The sequence below is a fragment of the Bombina bombina genome, chromosome 3 (genome assembly GCF_027579735.1).
Source record: "Bombina bombina isolate aBomBom1 chromosome 3, aBomBom1.pri, whole genome shotgun sequence".
In the NCBI taxonomy this organism is placed as follows: Eukaryota; Metazoa; Chordata; class Amphibia; order Anura; family Bombinatoridae; genus Bombina; species Bombina bombina.
The window spans coordinates 694,729,532-694,750,015 of NC_069501.1; the positions used below are offsets into that span (position 1 = coordinate 694,729,532).

The 20,484-nt window shown below is 38.4% G+C and overlaps 1 protein-coding gene across 1 annotated transcript in view; it reads right to left on the minus strand.

Annotated features, from left to right (window-relative positions):
• LOC128652486 (uncharacterized) overlaps positions 1 to 20,484 on the minus strand; it is an 868,114-nt gene that overhangs the window by 119,094 nt on the left and 728,536 nt on the right. Inside the window, exon 92 of the mRNA XM_053705422.1 lies at positions 15,809 to 15,983. Coding sequence (XP_053561397.1) covers positions 15,809 to 15,983 — 175 coding nt within the window. The remainder of the gene's footprint in view (positions 1 to 15,808; positions 15,984 to 20,484) is intronic.

Here is a 20,484-nt window from a genome sequence, read left to right on the forward strand (position 1 = left end):
ACCCCCCTTAAATAAACCTAACACTAAGCCCCTGAAGATCTTCCTACCTTGTCTTCACCATACCAGGTTCACCGATCCGTCCTGGCTCCAACATCTTCATCCAACCCAAGCGGGGGTTGGCGATCCATCATCCGGTGCTGAAGAGGTCCAGAAGAGGCTCCAAAGTCTTCCTCCTATCCGGCAAGAAGAGGACAGCCGGACCGGCAAACATCTTCTCCAAGCGGCATCTTCAATCTTCTTCCATCCGGTGCGGAGCGGGTCCATCTTGAAGCAGGCGACGCGGATCCATTCTCTTCTTCCGTTGTCTCCCGACGAATGACGGTTCCTTTAAGGGACGTCATCCAAGATGGCGTCCCTCGAATTCCGATTGGCTGATAGGATTCTATCAGCCAATCGGAATTAAGGTAGGAATTTTCTGATTGGCTGATGGAATCAGCCAATCAGAATCAAGTTCAATCCGATTGGCTGATCCAATCAGCCAATCAGATTGAGCTCGCATTCTATTGGCTGTTACGATCAGCCAATAGAATGCGAGCTCAATCTGATTGGCTCTAGGTGCATTAAGCATAATTTGAAATAACATTTGGCTAGATTACGAGTTGTGCGTTAGGGTAAAAAAGCAGCGTTAAGAGGTCCTAACACTGCTTTTTCACTACCGCTGCTATTACGAGTTTTGCAGGTTTAGGGGGACTGCACACTTCTTTGCCCTTACCGCAAAACGACTTACGTAAACTTTGTAAAGTCTTTTTTCTATGGGACTTCCATAGCGCCAGTATTACGAGTCTGTCCTGGTAGGCCGAAAAGTGAGCGGTACACCCTACCCTGTCAAGAATCCTAACGCATTTAAAAGTCAGTAGTTATGAGTTTTATGGTACAACGCCGTAACACAAAACTCATCACTGAAGTGCTAAAAAGTACACTAACACCCATAAACTACCTATTAACCCCTAAACCGAGGCCCTCCCACATCGCAAATACTAAAATAAAATTTTTAAGCCCTGATCTGCCGCTCCGGACACCGCCGCCACCTACATTATATGTATGAACTCCTAATCTGCTGACCCCAACATCACCGACAACTACATTATATTTATTAATCCCTAATCTGCCGTCCCCAATGTCGCCGCCACCTACCTACACTTATTAACCAATAATCTGCCGCCCCCAACGTCGCCACCACTATAATAAACATATTAACCCCTAAACCGCCGCACTCCCGCCTCGCAAAGATTAGTTACATTTTATTAACCCCTAATCTGCCGTCCCTAACATCGCCGCCACCTACCTACATTTATTAACCCCTAATCTGCCGCCCCCAACGTCGCCGCCACTATATTAAAGTTATTAACCCCTAAACCTAAGTCTAACCCTAAACCTAACACCCCCTAACTTAAATATAATTTAAATAAATCTAAATAAATATTCCTATCATTAACTAAATTATTCCTATTTAAAACTCAGTACTTACCTGTGAAATAAACCCTAAGATTGCTACAATATAACTAATAGTTACATTGTAGCCATCTTAGGATTTATTTTGATTTTACAGGCAAGTTTGTATTAATTTTACCTAGGTAGAATAGTTAATAAATAGTTATTAATTATTTAATAACTACCTAGCTAAAATAAAGACAAATTTACTTGTAAAATAAAACTTAACCTAAGTTACACTAACACCTAACACTACACTATAATTAAATAAATTAACTAAATTAAAGGGACAGTCTACACCAGAATTTTTATTATTTTAAAAGATAGATAATCCCTTTATTACCCATTCCCCAGTTATGCATAATCAACACAGTAATATTAATATACTTTTAACCTCTGTGATTATCTTGTATCTAAGCCTCTGCAAACTGCCCCTTTATTTCAGTTCTTTTGACAGACTTGCAGTTTAGACAATCAGTGCCTGCTCCCAGATAACTTCACGTCCACGAGCACAGTGTTATATATATGAAATACATGAACTAACACCCTCTAGTGGTGAAAAACTGTTAAAATTCATTCTGAAAAGAAGTGGCCTTCAAGGTCTAAGAAATTAGCATATGAACCTTCTAGGTTAAGCTTTCAACTAAGAATACCAAGAGAACAAAGCAAATTGGTGATAAAAGTAAATTGGAAAATTGTTTAAAATTACATGCTCTATCTGAATCATGAAAGTTTATTTTGGCCTAAACTGTCCCTTTAAATACAATTAAATAAATTACATACAATTAGCTAAATTAAATTAAATTAGCTAACGTACAAAAAATAAACAAACACTAAATTACAGAAAATAATAAACAAATTACAGAACTTTAAACTAATTACACCTAATCTAATAGCCCTATTAAAATAAAAAAGCCCCCCCAAAATAAAAAAAAAAAACCTAGCCTAAACTAAACTACCAATAGCCCTTAAAAGGGCCTTTTGCGGAGCATTGCCCCAAAGTAATCAGCTCTTTTACCTGTAAAAAAAAATATAAAAACAACCCCCCCAACAGTAAAACCCACCACCCACACAACCAAACCCCCAAATAAAATACTATCTAAAAAAAACCTAAGCTCCCCATTGCCCTTAAAAGGGCATTTGGATGGGCATTGCCCTTAAAAGGGCAGTTAGCTCTTTTGCCGCCCAAACCCTAATCTAAAAAATAAAACCCACCCAATACACCCTTAAAAAAAACCTAACACTAACCCCCTGAAGATCGACTTACTGGGAGACATCTTCATCCAAGCCGGGCGAAGTGGTCCTCCAGACGGGCAGAAGTCTTCATCCAAGCCGGGCGAAGTGGTCCTCCAGACGGTAAGAAGTCTTCATCGAAGCCGGGCAGAAGTGGTCCTCCAGATGGGCAAAAGTCTTCATCCAGACGGCATCTTCTATCTTCATCCATCCGGTGCGGAGCGGGTCCATCTTCAAGACATCCGACGCGGAGCATCCTCTTCATCCGATGACTAAAACAGAATGAAGGTACCTTTAAGTGATGTCATCCAAGATGGCATCCCTTAGATTCCGATTGGCTGATAGAATTCTATCAGCCAATCGGAATTAAGGTAGAAAAAATCCTATTGGCTGATGCAATCAGCCAATAGGATTGAGCTTGCATTCTATTGGCTGATTGGAACAGCCAATACAATGCAAGCTCAATCCTATTGGCTGATTGGATCAGCCAATAGGATTGAACTTCAATCCTATTGGCTGATTGCATCAGCCAAAAGTATTTTTCTACCTTAATTCCAATTGACTGATAGAATTCTATCAGCCAATCGGAATCTAAGGGATGCCATCTTGGATGACGTCACTTAAAGGTACCTTCATTCTGTTTAAGTTGTCGGATGAAGAGGATGCTCCGCGTCGCATGTCTTAAAGATGGACACGCTCCACGCCGGATGGATGAAGATAGAAGATGCCGTCTGGATGAAGACTTCTGCCCATCTGGAGGACCACTTCTGCCCGGCTTGGATGAAGACTTCTGCCCGTCTGGAGGACCACTTCGCCTGGCTTGGATGAAGACATCTCCTGGTAAGTCAATCTTCAGGGGGTTAGTCTTAGGTTTTTTTAAGGGTGTATTGGGTGGGTCTTATTTTTTAGATTAGGGTTTGGGCGGCAAAAAAGCTAACTGCCCTTTTAAGGGCAATGCCCACCCAAATGCCCTTTTAAGGGCAATGGGGAGCTTAGGTTTTTTTAGATAGTATTTTATTTGGGGGTTTGGTTGTTTTTACAGGTAAAAGAGCTGATTACTTTGGGGCAATGCCCCGCAAAAGGCTCTTTTAAGGGCTATTGGTAGTTTAGTTTAGGCTAGGGTTTTTTTATTTGGGGGGGGGGTTATTTTGATAGGGCTATTAGATTAGGTGTAGTTAGTTTAAATTTCTGTAATTTGTTTATTATTTTCTGTAATTTAGGGTTTTTTTTGTACTTTAGCTAATTTAATTTATTTAATTGTATTTAATGTAGGGAATTTATTTAATTGTAGTGTAGTGTTAGGTGTTAGTGTAACTTAGGTTAGGTTTTATTTTACAGGTAAACTTGTATTTATTTTAGCTAGGTAGTTATTAAATAGTTAATAACTATTTAATAACTATTCTACCTAGATAAAATAAATACTAACTTAACTTGCCTGTAAAATAAAAATAAACCCTAAGCTGGCTACACTGTAACTATTAGTTATATTGTAGCTAGCTTAGGGTTTATTTTATAGGTAAGTATTTAGTTTTAAATAGGAATAATTTAGTTAATGATAGGAATATTTATTTAGATTTATTTAAATTATATTTAAGTTAGGGGTTGTTAGGGTTAGGGTTAGACTTAGGTTTAGGGGTTAATATAGTTATATAGCTTTAATATAGTGGCGGCGACGTTGGGGGCGGCAGATTAGGAGTTAATAAATGTAGGTAGGTGGCTGCGATGTTTGGGATGGCAGATTAGGGGTTAATGATATTTAACTAATGTTTGCGAGGCGGGAGTGTGGCGGTTTAGGGGTTGATATGTTTATTATAGTGGCGGCGACGTTGGGGCGGCAGATTATGGGTTAATAAGTGTAGGTAGGTGGCGGCGACAATGGGGGTGGCAGATTAGGGGTTAATAAATATAATGTAGGTGTCGGCGATGTTGGGGGCAGCAGATTAGGGGTTCATAAGTATAATGTAGGTGGCGGCGGTGTCCAGAGCTGCAGATTAGGGGTTAATAAGTATAATGTAGGTGTCGGCGATGTCGGGGGCGGCAGATTAGGGTTAATAAGTGTAAGATATGGGGTGTTTTGACTCGGGGCTTATGTTAGGGTGTTAGGTGTAGACATAACTTTTATTTCCCCATAGGAATCAATGGGGATGCGTTAGGGAGCTTACGCTGCTTTTTTTGTAGGTGACATTTTTTCAGCCAGCTCTCCCCATTGATTCCTATGGGGAAATCGTGCACGAGCACGTTACACCAGCTCACCACTGACTTAAGCAGCGCTGGTATTGGAGTGCGGTAATGAGCAAAATTTTGCTCAATGCTCACTTCTTGCCTTTTAACGACGGGTTTCTGAAAACTCGTAATACCAGCGCTGCAGGTAAGTGAGTGGTGAGAGAAAACTGCTCGTTAGCACCGCATAGCCTCTAACGCAAAACTCGTAATCTAGGTGTTAGATTTTTTTGGGGCAATATATATATATATATATATATGGAATGGATTAACAATATAAAGCCATACATAACCATATATTTGGATCTTGTAGGGGTCTAACAGTGTACTCGAAACCTAGAACAGGATCAGCTCCATGCACCTTTCTTGCCTACAGCCAAGGGAAAAATTTGTTGCCAGATGTGAATGAGAACAAAAAGAAACATTATTTTATTAATGGTAAAATATTTTTTCTCTGGCGCCCCACTGCATTTGTACTTCACTTCGACATTACCAGTTTTGCTCCAAACCCACCCAAAGATGTTGCTGCCCTGGGAAAAGAAGTTACATATTTTACAAGCAGTGTCTGGCTAGCTATATTTGTCTGCCTAGCTTGTAGCACACCACTGAACTCAAAGGCCCCAATGATCGAAAGTGCTACGAGGCGGCACTGCCACTTTGTCGAGCAAGCCTGTCTAAATATTCCAAACTCTAAACATAGTGGCATCGCCCATATTGGTGATGTATAGTAAAGGATACCTGGAATATAACTGCCATGTGCCTAACCACTAATCCGCCTAAACCGAAGTACCCTACAAACTATCACTACACTAAAAAAGATCTAAACTACCACATACCCACCACTAGTATCTATTCTATTGACCCCTATGCCGCCACATACCCACAGCAAGTAACTATTAACCCCTATGACGACACCTACCCACTGCAAGTAACTAATAACCCCTATGCCACAACGAAAGTATCTATTAACCCCTATGCTGCCACATACCCACCTTAAGTATCAATCTGTTAACCCCTATGCTGCCACATACGCACAGCAAGTATCTATCTATTAACCCCTATGCCTCCAAATATCCACCTCAAGTATCTATCCTATTAACCCCTTTGCGGCCACATACCCACCGCAAGTATCTATTAACCCCTATGCCACCACAAATATCTATCTATTAAACCCCTATGGCACCACATACTCACTAGAAGTAACTATTAACCCCTTTGCCACCACATACCCACCACAAGTATCTATCCTATTAACCCCTATGCCACCACATACCCACCACCATTAGCTAACTATTAACCACTATGCCTCCACATACCCACCGCAAGTAACCCCAATGCTGCCACATACCCACCGCAAATAACTATTAACCCCTATGATACCACATATTAACCCCTATGCTGCCACATATCCCAAGCACAAACTAACCTAACACCTAACCTCCCTCTAAACTAAACCTCCTAAGTTACAATAAAAAGCTAAATTAAAAAAAAAAATTTAAACTAACTTCCCCCTTTAAACTAACCCCCCCCAAAATTACAATAGCAATTAACGCTCAAAAGATTAACCTAAGGTCAGACCTCTGGTTAATTTTTTTAATGTCCCCCAATTTCCCCAGAAATTAAGTGTAGTGGTTATAATCAATTAAAAAATCCTAGCAACTTTTTTAACAAAAAAACTGCAATAAGCGTTTTTTAGGAGTTACAAGTGGCGGTTGTTAGAAAAAAACTGGCACTGAAAAGTGCCTTTACATTGCGGTATATGGGAACTGATTGTTCCCTGTAAATATATATGTATATGCTTATATACATACATTATATATTTACGAATATAAAAGACAAAAGCGCACCTCCTCTAAGTGTAGCGTTTATAAAAAGTTAAAAAGTGCAAGTACAACTGCACTTACAAGATACAAAAAACATCAAAGCCTCAATAAAATGTTGCAGTAATTTGACCCATTATACCTCGCTCTTTCAGTCCTACACGCGAGTCCTCTAGTGCAGCGGTCGCCAACCAGTGGTCCATGGACCACTGGTGGTCCCCAAGAAGATGTAGGTGGTCCTTAACACCATCAAGCAGGAATAAATCTACTCTGATGGTGTCACCCTTGTCTCGCTACAACTCCCTACAGTGCCTCTACCTACGCACATTGCGTAGTACTGCGCAACTGCATCTCTGTTTCCAGCTCAAAAGTTGACACTCACCCTTCATCTGTGATATGGAAGTATTCTCTCAGTTCTGTCATTTAGTTAGTTAATTCTAAAAAACAATTCTTAAAAATGTGTAAATATATACATAATGTAAACTTAGCTATGGTTATACTAGTTATGTACAGTATGTGTGTATGTATGTATATATATATATATATATATATATATATATATATATATACTGTATTTATACAGGTATAGCTCACTTTACAGCGCTTCACTTTACAGCGCTTTGTGGAGCTGAAGTTCAACCTCCAAGGATTTTGAAACAGTGCTGTAATCATTGTGAGATTGGGAGAAAAGTGACTGTCACCATTTTGTTATGCTTAGTTCACTCTGTTTACAGCATTACAGTGCAATCTGTGTCTGTGTTATAGTCTGGCAAATTTTACTACAGTAATTGTCACTATTTTACAGGTACAGTATTTATTAAATACTGTTCTGTGCTAGTGTTAAACTAAACCTAGCACTATTGCACCCCTAATATAAGTTAGTTTAAACATGTTTTCAAGTCTTTAAACAGACTGGCAAGTGAAAAGAAAGCTAAAACTGCCTTGTTTTACTTTAAGGCAGTTTTCACTTTACAGCAGGGCTCCGGTCCCTAATCTGCTGTATGAACGGAGTATACCTGTATACAATAAAATCATGTTATTGGTCCACGGGATTAAAAATTATGAGTTTAGTGGTCCCTGAGGTCCTAAAGGTTGGAAACCCCTGCTCTAGTGGGTCAGACGCCGTGTGGTCATGCGGGTAAGAGGTGAATGCCGAACGTCAGTGGATCACGTCAGGTATTAACGTGCCAATCCACACTCCTCCCAACCTCTCAATCCACACTCCTTGTGCTTTTTAACTTTTTATAATAAAACACTACACTTAGAGGAGGTGCGCTTTTGTCTTTTCTATTCTTAGAGTCAGCTGCTGGGAGTTCAAGGGAAAGTTAGTTCCTGTACAAATAGTGGCGCGTCCTTCACATTGGATCTATCAATCTGAAATTGTGGGACTGTCTCTCATACGATACGATTTGATTCCTGGATATCGGTCTCTGGAACTATTATACGATATGGAGAGCTCTCACGCCTAATACGGTTGGACAATACAGCTTGAACAGCTTGAACAAGTACTCTAATTTATTCCATATGTGACTTATATATGTATTGGGTGTACAGTTCTAGCTTACTATGATTATTAGCACATAAATATATATCAGCCAGATTACGAGTTTTGCGTTATGAGTGGCTCGCTACTAACTTGCAAGTTATTTCCACCACTCACCTTTAATAGAGCTGCTATTACAGGTTTGCAAAAAAACGGCGTTTGTGGGCAATATGGCTGCGTTGAGCTCCATACTGCACACAAATACCAGTACTGCTTTGAACTGCTTTGAACTGCTTTGACATGCTCGTGCATGATTTCCCCATAGATATCAATGGGGAGAGCCGGCTAAAAAAAAGCCTAACACCTGCGATCACGGAATGAAAAGCTCCATAACGCAGCCTCATTGATGTCTATGTTTAAACCTAACACCCTAATATAAACCCCGAGTCTAAACACCCCTAATCTGCCGCCCCCGACATCGCCGACACCTACATTACACTTATTAACCCCTAATCTGCCAATGTCGCAGCCACCTACATAAATTTATTAACCCCAATCTGCTGCCCCCAATGTCGCCGCCACCTACATAAATTTATTAACCACTAATCTGCCAATGTCGCAGCCACCTACATAAATTTATTAACCCCAATCTGCTGCCCCCAATGTCGTCGCCACCTACATAAATTTATTAACTCCTAATCTGCAGCCCCCAATGCCGCCACCGCCACTATACTAAAGTAATTAACCCCTAAACCTCTGGCCTCCCACATCACTAACATTAAATAAATATATTAACCCCTAAACCTAACCCTAACGTAACCCTAACCCTAACACCCCTAACTTTAACATAATTAAAATAAATCTAAATAAAACCTACTATTGATAACTAAATAATTCCTATTTAAAACTAAATACTTACCTGTAAAATAAACCCTAAGCTTAGGTTTTATTTTTATTTCACAGCTAAGTTTGTATTTATTTTAACTAGGTAGACTAGTTAGTAAATAGTTATTAACTATTTACTAGCTACCTTGTTAAAATAAAGACAGATTTACCTGTAAAATAAAACCTAACCTGAGTTACACTAACACCTAACATTACAATAAAATTAAATAAATTAAATTAAAAAAATACATTTATCTAAATTACAAAAAATAATAAACACTAAATTACACAAAATAAAAAAAGAAATGATCAAAAATAAAAACAAATTATTCCCAATCTAATAGCCCTATCAAAATAAAAAAACATAGCCTACACTAAACTGCCAATAGCCCTTAAAATGGCCTTTTGCGGGGCATTGCCCCAAAGAAATCAGCTATTTTACCTGTAAAAAAAATATATAAACAACCCCCCAACAGTAAAACCCACCACCCACACAACCAACCCCCCAAATAAAATCCTATCTAAATAAACCTAAGCTCCCCATTGCCCTGAAAAGGGCATTTGGATGGGCTTTACCCTTAAAAGGGCATTTAGCTATTTTACTGCCCAAACCCTAATATAAAAATAAAACCCACCCAATAAACCCGTAAAAAAAAACTAACACTAACCCTGAAGATCCACTTCCAGTTTTTGAAGACCGTACATCCATACTCATCCAGCCGGCGAAGTCTTCATCCAAGCGGCAAGTAGTCCTCAACGAAGCCGGGAGAAGTTTTCATCCAAGCGGCAAGAAGTCCTCAACGAAGCCGGGAGAAGTCTTCATCCAAGCGGCAAGAGGTCCTCAACCAAGTCGGGAGAAGTCTTCATCCAAGCGGCAAGAAGTCGTCCTCCAGACAGGCAGAAGTCTTCATCCAGACGGCATCTTCTATCTTCATCCTTCCGACGTGGAGCGGCTCCATCTTCAAGACATCCGGCGCAGAGCATCCTCTTCATACGGTCCCAGCCGCACACTGAAGGTACCCTTTAAGTGACGTCATCCAAGATGGCACCCCTTGAATTCCGATTGGAGCCGCTCTGCATCGGAACGATGAAGATAGAAGATGCCGTCTGGATGAAGACTTCTGCCCGCCTGGAGGATGACTTTTTGCCGCTTGGATGAAGACTTCTCCCGACTTGGTTGAGGACTTCTTGCCGCTTGGATGAAGACTTCTCCCGGCTTCGTTGAGGACTTCTTGCTGCTTGGATGAAGACTTCTCCCGACTTTGTTGAGGACTTCTTGCCACTTGGATAAAGACTTCACCGGCTGGATGAGGATGGATGTCCGGTCTTCAAAAATTGTAAGTGGATCTTCGGGGTTAGTGTTAGGTTTTTTTTAAGGGTTTTTTGGGTGGGTTTTATTTTTAGCTTTGGGTTTTGGGCAATGTAAAAGAGCTAAATGCCCTTTTAAGGGCAATGCCCATCCAAATGCCCTTTTCAGGGCAATGGGGAGCTTAGGTTTATTTAGATAGGATTTTATTTGGGGGGTTGGTTGTGTGGGTGGTGGGTTTTACTGTTGGGGGGTTGTTTGTATTTTTTTTTACAGGTAAAAGAGCTGATTTCTTTGGGCAATACCCTGCAAAAGGCTACCTAGTTAAAATAAATACAAACTTAGCTATGAAATAAAAATAAAACCTAAGATTGCTACAATGTAACTATTAGTTATATTGTAGCTAGCTTGCTTAGGTTTTATTTTATAGGTAAGTATTTAGTTTTAAATAGGAATTATTTAGTTATTAATAGTAGGTTTTATTTATATTTTTTATAATTATATTTAAATTAGGGGGTGTTAGGGTTAGGTTTAGGGGTAAATAAGTTTATTATAGCGGCGGAGTGGACGGACGGCAGATTAGGGGTTAAATAGTGTTTTTTATGTGGGAAGGCAGCAGTTTAGGGGTTAATAATTTTATTCTAGTGTCGGTGATGTCCAGAGCGCAAGATTAGGGGTTAATCATTTTATTTTAGTGTTTGCGATGCGGAAGGGCCTTGGTGTAGGGGTTAATAGGTAGTTTATAGGTGTTAATGTACTTTTTAACACTTAAGTTATGAGTTTTATGTTACAGCATAACTACTGACTTTAGATGGCGGTACGAATCTTGACGGTATAGGGTGTACCGCTCACTTTTTGGCCTCCCAGGCAAAACTCGTAATACCGGCGCTATGGAAGTCTCATTGAAAAAGGACTTTTTTAAAAGTGCGGTACTGATGTTGTGTGATGGCCAAAAAAGTGTGCGGTACAGCTATACCTGCAAGACTCGTAATAGCAGCGGTAGGGAAAAAACAGCGTTATACTCATAACGAAAAACTTGTAATCTAGCTGTATGTAAATAAGCATAAACAGATATATTTAAATTTGCTGCCCATCCCCGGATGACTTATGTTCTGTGTTGTGTATGACGGCATGAGAATGAGGTCACGTTCAAATTGCAACTAACTCGTAATACCAGCACACAATGGTACAATTTGTTAAAAGTATGAAAAGATGACCAAGTATGTGCCTTGCACATCTGTTTAATAAGCTTAAATTCTAAAAACCCTAGAAGTGGCGACTACTCTGGTAGAGAGAGCAGTAATTCATTCATGGGGAGACTTCCCTGCAATTAGGTTTTCTACCCAAATCAAAGCTTTAAGCCATGCTGCCAAGGTGATTGCAGTAACTTTTTGTCCCTTGTGGGGGACCTGAAAAATGGATAAACAAGGAAGAAGAAATTCTGAATATCAAGGCCCAAACTACACACAAGTTAAAAAGTGATCTCTCTTTACTTTTTTTTTTTTTAAATTTCTCTTAGTATCTTTGAGAAGATTCTTGGTGCTGATACCAGAACAAATGGGAGCAGCGAACATTGGTAATCCCTGTTAAGAAAGGCAAATCTGAAAAATGTTATATGATCCCTGTGAATAGGGATATGCAAATTAGCATATTTTAAGTCTATGGTAGACATACATTAACCCTCCTGAAGTAAAGGTAATCCAAGATTGGCATGTAAGTCACTGACTGGATTCCAGGGCTGCACGATTAATCGCATATGCGGTTTAAAACCGCAATTAATCGCCGTGATTTTAAAACCGCAAGGAGTCGCGATTTTTTCCTACATAAAAAATTCCTTTAGAAGTGGCTGTAATGCATTGATTAATTTGTGATTTCTTGCAAACCAGCTCCATCTAGTGGTTGCTTTTAGCACACATTTGTAAAATGGCTGTTTTACTTTCACTTTTTACTTTCACTTTCTGTTCTCATAAGCAGCCGATCAATCTAGAAATCTAAAAGCAGAGCTCATGCAGAAATGAAGAGGAGAGAAAGCCACTTACTTATATTTCCCCCTAGGGAAGTCTGCAGTCTGAAACTTAGGTTATGTAATCATTATGGAACCTCCAAAAGAATCTCCTGCTTTCTGAGAAATGGCTCAAATACATAGCAGATGCAATTAACCCCACAGCTACCAAAAGGCTAAAACTGCAGTCCCCTCTGCTATTAGCTGCTGGGTTAACTTAACTGCATCTACAATGTATCTTATATCAGCAAGGCACAGCATTTCTGAAAGGAGCAGCCCCCCACCCCTACTGCTATATGCCTGTAATGGATTCCTGGACAGGAGCAGGGCTCATTTTTAGTCAAATTAAAATGTTTAAAAAAGAAGGGAAAAAAAAATAAATATATATATATATATATATATATATATATATATATATATATATGTTTATATATATATATATATATATATATATATAATTGTGTGTGTATGTGGCTTACACTGCTTCATTTGTTAATCATACCACTGTCAACAGAATGACTGTCCAAGAAAACATGACAATGTTGTGTGTCATAAGACCTAATAACTGGCTAGTGGCTACTATTTAATCACATCACAGGCAGTAAATTTTATTTTAACTATTTTGTGGTTTGTATTTTTATGCTCCAAGAGTGTATTGGACATTGAGAAACATGTACATTAAGATTCTGTAGTGTTAAATAAACTTTAGAATGCAAAATGAAGGTGTTATAGTAATTTATAAGAAAATTGCGATTAAATCGCAATCACTTTTTTTTTAAAAAAAATTGCGATATTTTTTTTTGCCCATATCTCCCAGCCCAGTCCAATGAAAATGGTTTTAAAAGAACCTCTGAATCTGTTCCCCCAAGGGGACCAGGGTAATAATTCTAATAGCTTCCAGGCCTGTTAAACCTTATTTTTTTTGAACATGAGACTGGAGAGGAATCTTCCTCGAGGAGGGTGAGACCAAAAGCCTGTACGGTACCCCTAGGAAATTATGATCAGTACCAAAGGAGCTTGAACAGAAAGTTCTCCAAGTCTCCTTAAAAAAGTTCAGAACTGAGTCTGGGTTGGGAGCCACACCTTCATACTGATTTGGAGAAAGGGACAACATTTTATTTTTGGTTTGTTAGGACTTAAACCAAGAGGAACAAGGCTTCTATGTGGACTTGGAGATGTCTAACTTCTGAGGCACAAAAGAGGAGGATCTTTGCATCTTAGAATGACCAAAGAAGTGAAATCATCTAGCGGACTTAACCCTGCCCTTAGCTTTTTTGTCTTGTGGCAGGAAATCTCCATTACCTTCAGTGACTGTAGCAATTTAGTGTAGGTCCAAAAAATATATTTCCATGAAATGGAAGGGAAATAAGGTTGCCTTTACATATTATATCAACAGACAATGACTTTAGTCATTAGGCTCTTCTAACCAGTACAGTCATGTCGGCAGCATTTTTTGCATTAATGCAAGTTATTTTAACAGTTAGATCTCAAATTAGACTGCTTGCAGTCTTGACCAACCTCAAGCAATCCTGAATTTTATTAGGGTAAGCTTTTTGGGAAATAAGGTCAGAGATGTTGTCACACTATACTGCAGTAGCTTCAGATACGCAGGCTACACTAACAGCTAAAGGAAACATATAGCCTTCTAGCTCAGAGGACCTCCTGAGAAAACCTTAAAGTTTTCTGGCCATTGGATTCTTAAAAGAAGTACTGGTAGTCTGCCTAGTCAAAGTGGAAATAGCACTGTCCATCTTTGGAATCATATTCTGCTTTAAATGCAATGCTGCATGACCCTGTCTAGCAATAAACACATACTGTGCACATAGGTTTCAAATCTGAGTAGGGACATACACAAACACTTCCTTACATAGCAAACACATATGAGAAGGGGTTAAATTGTAAGCAGGTTTGAAAGCCTTTGTTCTGCCGACACATTGTAATTTATAGTCCAATTAACATAAGACAAATTAACAATGTTCTTTTTAAAAACTGATGGTTTAAATATAAAATTCAATTAATTTAATTTTAATAATATCAAGAAATATATAAAACGTCCCTAAGGCATCTACAGAGCTTTATTATTTCTTGCATCCTGTGAGGTAACTTGCAATGCTGTAGGATCCCACAGTAGAAAAGTTTATTTAATCTAGGCAAATAGATGACCAACTTTCTAAAATATAGGGGACATAGTTTAAATGTAATAAGCCTTGCAGACCACGTCTAAATGAATGCATATTAAACAAACAAACAAAATATTTCCTAAAATGTCCAGTGGCACATGGCCAGATTTAGGTAAGGTTACATGGTACCATGTGACTGCTGTTCTCCCCTCCAAAGATCTCTTTTGAGTTGTGGCCACTCCAAAGCACATCATTTTAGTTTCCACTATGGCACACATTCTTAGTCCTGCTTTTTCCACATAAGGCTCTCTGACTGCCATTTGGTGACCCCTGATCTTTATTTCTCTCCTCCCTTTCATACTGTCCTGTCCATTAATGCTTCCTCAGCATAGATATTTTCTAACCTGCTTCCTCAGCCTAGATAATTTCTAACCCCTCATAGATATATATGTATAAATACTCATGCTTTTACAAAACACTGATTTAAGCTATTCCTGTTTGTATTAGACAGTACTCTCTCATTTTCTCTAAATTATTTTATTTCTCTCATTGTCTCCTTCTCCTCTTTCTCTAAAATTTCCAAACAATTCTCAACAAAAAATTAAACCTGGTAGATTATACATCTAAATAATGATATGTATTAATGTGCATTAATGTGCATTAATAAATTACATAATTTAAGTTAAAGGGACAGTCTACACCAGAGTTTTTATTGTTTAAAAAGATAGATAATCCCTTTATTACCAATTCCCTAGTATTGCATAAACAACACAGTTCTATAAATACACATTTTACCTCTGTGATTACCTTGTATCTAAGCCTCTGCAAACTGCCCCCTTATTTCAGTTCTTTTGACAGTCATCCATTTTAGCCAATTAGAGCTGGCTCCCTAGAACTCCACGTGCATGAGCACAGTGTTATCTATATGACACACATGAACTAACACCCTCTAGTGGTGAAAAACTGTCAAAATGCCCTGAGAGAAGAGGCGGACTTCAAGGACTTAGAAATTAGCATATGAACCTCCTAGGTTTAGCTTTCAATTAAGAATACCAAGAGAACAAAGCAAAATTGGTGATAAAAGTAATTTGGAAAATTCTTTAAAATTACATTCTCTATCTGAATCATGAAAGTTTATTTTGGACTAGACTGTCCCTTTAAATGATAGTGTGTTTACCAATGTAGATAAATATGATGTCATTGATAAAATAAAAAAGTAAAAAATGTGTTTACATTTGTGTAATGTAGTGAAAAAAAACAGAAGAAATTTAAAATACTACATGCATCTCTAGATTAAAAATTACTTACCCTTTTGTTCTAGGCTGGAGCAAATGATTTCATGCACGAGTGCTTGAATGTAAGCTGTATGTTCAGAGCATACTGTAAGACTGCCATACACACCATTCACTCCCTCCTTCACAGCATCAGAAAAGTCTCTGGGGTTTTTCATTTTATCATAAGCAGATACAGCGATATCAATGGCCTACACAAATCACATAAAAGCAACATATTAAATGATAATTATTCATAACAAGACATAAAGATTACAACAATGACCATATTGACAATGTTAATATCTCTCTTCATTGAGTTTATAGTATTATTGGTATTTTGTATTATTGCTGTTTGAATACAAAGCATGTAGGAAATAAATTTATTATACATTCTTGAGTTGTTCGTTATATCCAGGGGGCCACTTGCCAATTACAGTCAGCTCAGAACTGTCAATCAATACTAGCAATATTGTGCATGACATCACTGGGGATTAAAGTGTATGAGCGAGTCAGGCAGTGCATTTACTCAGCTCATTTAATTATCTGCACTTCGTTGGATGGCCAACTCAATCCCAAGACAAGGGTACGCAAAAATAAAACAAAATCTACTTTGGAATATTCTTATATAAGCTTTTGAATCTATAAGTACATAAAAGTTATATAACATAAAACAATATAAAACATATAAAGTTGCACTTTAATTTAATTTGCTTTTCAACTACACCTGTAACCTTCATCCAGTAAGCCAAGGGTAAGGGATACCAAAAAATAGTCAGTAAATATCTATAAAATGTAGCCTATTGCCTGCAGGTCATTTCAAACTAGCTCTACTCTCTACTAATTTTGTCTTGAAACATTGAAGGTGGAGAAATACTTTTCCTTTTTTGCTGTTTGCATCAAATTTATTTGAAGACTCAAAACAGTGTTTGTATATTTTTATACCATGGGGCCCATTTAAAGGGACACTCAGGTTTTATTACATTTTCATGATTCAGATACAGCATGTAATTTTAAACAACTTTCCAATTTACTTCCATTAAAAAAAATGTGCACAGTCTTTTATATTTACACTTTTGTGAGTCACTAGCTCCTACTGAGCATGGGCAAGAACTCAGACTATACGTATATGCATTTGTGATTGGCTGATTGATATCACATGGTACAGGGGGAGTGGAAATATACATAACCTTGAAATGTGTTAAAAAAGAATCTACTACTCATTTGAAATTCAGAGCAAATGCTATTGTATTGTCTTGTTATCTTGCATTTGTTGATTATGCAAATCTGCTGTGTTTACTGGTCTTCAGACTCGCCAGAAACACAAGTTATGAAGCAGCGGTCTAAAGACCGCTGCTCCATAACCCTGTCCGCGGACAGACATCGCCGCAAATCAACCCGAACGAGTACGATCGGGTTGATTGACAGCTCCCTGCTAGAGGCCCATTGGCCGCGAGTCTGCAGGGGGCGGCGTTGAACCAGCAGCTCTTGTGAGCTGCTGGTGCAATGTTAAATGCGGAGAGCGTATTGCTCTCCGCATTTAGCGAGGTCTTGCGGACCTGATCCGCACTGTCGGATCAGGTCCGCAAGACCTTTGGTAAATAGGGGCCCTTGACTTTTATCAAAATATGTTTTTTGTTTGTTTTTTTAACCCCTTAATGACAGAGGACGTACCAGGTACGTCAGAGAAAAAACTTCCCTTAATGACAGTTGACGTACCTGGTACGTCTTCTGTTGTCTGAAGTGCTGGAAGCGATCATGATCGCTTACAGCTGCTTACAAGGGATTGTAGTGATGCCTCAATATTGAGGCATCACTACAATCCCCCATTTTACATACCGATGCAGAAAGGGCCACTCTGTGGCCCCATCTGCATCGGTTATGGATGTTAACAAATTCGTTGGTGGGTGGGAGCAGCTTTTGGCAATATGTACCTTATGTGAGTATTGCCCACTCGCAATATCATTGTCGCCGATTGCTGCCAGGGTTGCGGTTGCGGCTGGCGGGGGCGAGGAGGCGGGTGCGTGCGCACGCAAAATATACAGGCCACTGAAAAAAATAAAGGATCGATGTAGATGCAGGGGGATCTCCTTTCTTTAGTAAGGGATCTGGGAGGGGGAGGGATGTAGATTAGTTAGAGGGGCCAGCTACACTACAGAAAATAAATATTTCATATAAAAAAAGTTAAAAAAAAATATTTTGGGGGGCAAATTGGGTACTGGCAGACAGCTGCCAGTACCCAAGATGGCGGCAAATAGATAGAGGGGGAGGGTTAGAGAGACCTATGGGGCGATCAGGGAGGTTGTGGGGTAAGGGGGGATCCATCACTGCAGACTGTATGAAAAAAAATTAAAAATTATATATATATTTATATATATAAATTATTTTTATTTCAGTACTGGCAGACTTTCTGCCAGTACTTAAGATGGCGGTGACAATTGTGAGGTGGGGGAGGGAAGAGAGCTGTTTGAGGGGGGTCAGGGGTGGATCAGGGGGTGGGATGTGTCAGGTGGGAGGCTGATCTCTACACTAAAGCTACAAATTAACCCTACAAGCTACCTAATTAACCCCTTAACTGCTGGGCATATTACCAGTGTGGTGCGCAGCAGTATTTAACGGCCTTATTATTACCAAAAAGCAACACCAAAGCCATATATGTCTGCTATTTCTGAACAAAGGGGATCCCAGAGAAGCATTTACAACCATTTGTGCCATAATTGCACAAGCTGTTAGTAAATCATTTCAGTGAGAAACCTAAAATTGTGAAACATTTAAGTTTTTTTTTTATTTGATCGTATATGGCGGTGAAATGGTGGCATGAAATATACCAAAATGGGCCTATATCAATAATTTGGGTTGTCTACTGCACTACACTAAAGCTAAAATTAAACCTAAAAGCTCCCTACAAGATCCCTAATTAACCCCTTCACTGCTGCGCATAATACACGTGTGGTGTGCAGCGGCATTTAGCGGCCTTCTAATTACCAAAAAGCAACGCCAAAGCCATATAGGTCTGCTATTTCTGAACAAAGGGGATCCCAGAGAAGTATTTACAACCATTTATGCCATAATTGCACAAGTTGTTTGTAAATAAATTCAGCGAGAAACCTAAAGTTTGTGAAAACATTTGTGAAAAAGTCAACAATTTTTTTTATTTGATCGCATTTAGCGGTGAAATGGTGGCATGAAATATACCAAAATGGGCCTGGATCAATGCTTTGGGATGTCTTCTAAATATAAATATATACATGTCAAGGGATATTCGGGGATTCCTGAAAGATATCAGTGTTCCAATGTAACTAGCGCTAATTTTGAAAAAAAGTGGTTTGGAAATAGCAAAGTGCTACTTGTATTTATGGCCCTATAACTTGCAAAAAAAGCAAAGAACATGTAAGCATTGGGTATTTCTAAACTCGGGACAACATTTAGAAACTATTTAGAATGGGTGTATTTTGGTGGTTGTAGATGTGTAACAGATTTTGGGAGTCAAAGTTAGAAAAAGTGTGTTTTTTTTCCATTTTTTCCTCATATTTTATATTTTTTTTATAGTAAATTATAAGATATGATGAAAATAATGGTATCTTTAGAAATTCCATTTAATGGCGAGAAAAACGGTATATATTATGTGTGGGTACAGTAAATGAGAAAGAGGAAAATTACAGCTAAACACAAACACTGCAGAAATGTAAAAATAGCCATTGTCATTAAGGGTAAGAAAATTGAAGAATGGTCTGGTCATTAAGGGGTTAAATAGATTAAACAGCCGTACTAAATTATAATACAGTGGTGATCAGTATCGTCATACGTTGAATAATAGTCTGTGAGCAAGATTAGAAGTCGCACGGCAAATCGGTTACGCATTTATTACAAGTTGCAAAATAACTTATTTTGTATTCACGTTAAGCCACGTAATGTAAACAGTCAAATTGCGTGTGCGTTGACATATTTCCCATAGATGTCAATGGAGAAGACAAATACAAAAAAAAAACTAATATGTTGGGCAAAGCCCATGAGATCTTTTCCATAAAATGTGAACATGAAAATGAGAATATTTCATATTGCGAAAATGTTTTCGCAATGGAATATGTTCTATTGATTTCTAAATAAATACTTCTCTATATATTTGATGATATTTGGACTGATATATCTATTTACTGGGAGATATGTATATGAATATTTATACGTCTAGATATCTCCAGATCTGTATGCGAATATCGCATTGAAAATATGTGTGTAAGATTGTAATGTAATATATTTTTATTATCTCTATAGTTAAACATATGTGTATACATATAAATCTGTGTTTTCTATGTATGTCAATGTAAAATCCCTGAATCAGCTTTTTTTTTCCTAACACCCGAGATCTCATATCTTTGAGCCCTTATAACTTTTGTGTGCAATATATTTTTTTTTATTCTTTTTATTAGACAGTGTTAATATGAGTGCAAATCTACTTTGTAAAGTATTTTTCGAAGTGTTTCGTGAAACTTTTTTGTTGCAAAAAAGCATTAACTATAGCTCTTCGAGTGTGGAAAGGATTGTTGTGTAAAAGGCAAATGCATGTGCACAATTGTGATTTTTCAAGACTTGTAATACCTGCGCAATGGAAATTGATTGTGAAAAGACCACAGCCCGTGTGGAAAACTCATAACACGCTACATGTAATCTTGCTGTGTGTGTGTGCGTAACAGAACAGTGATTTTTCATTAATTA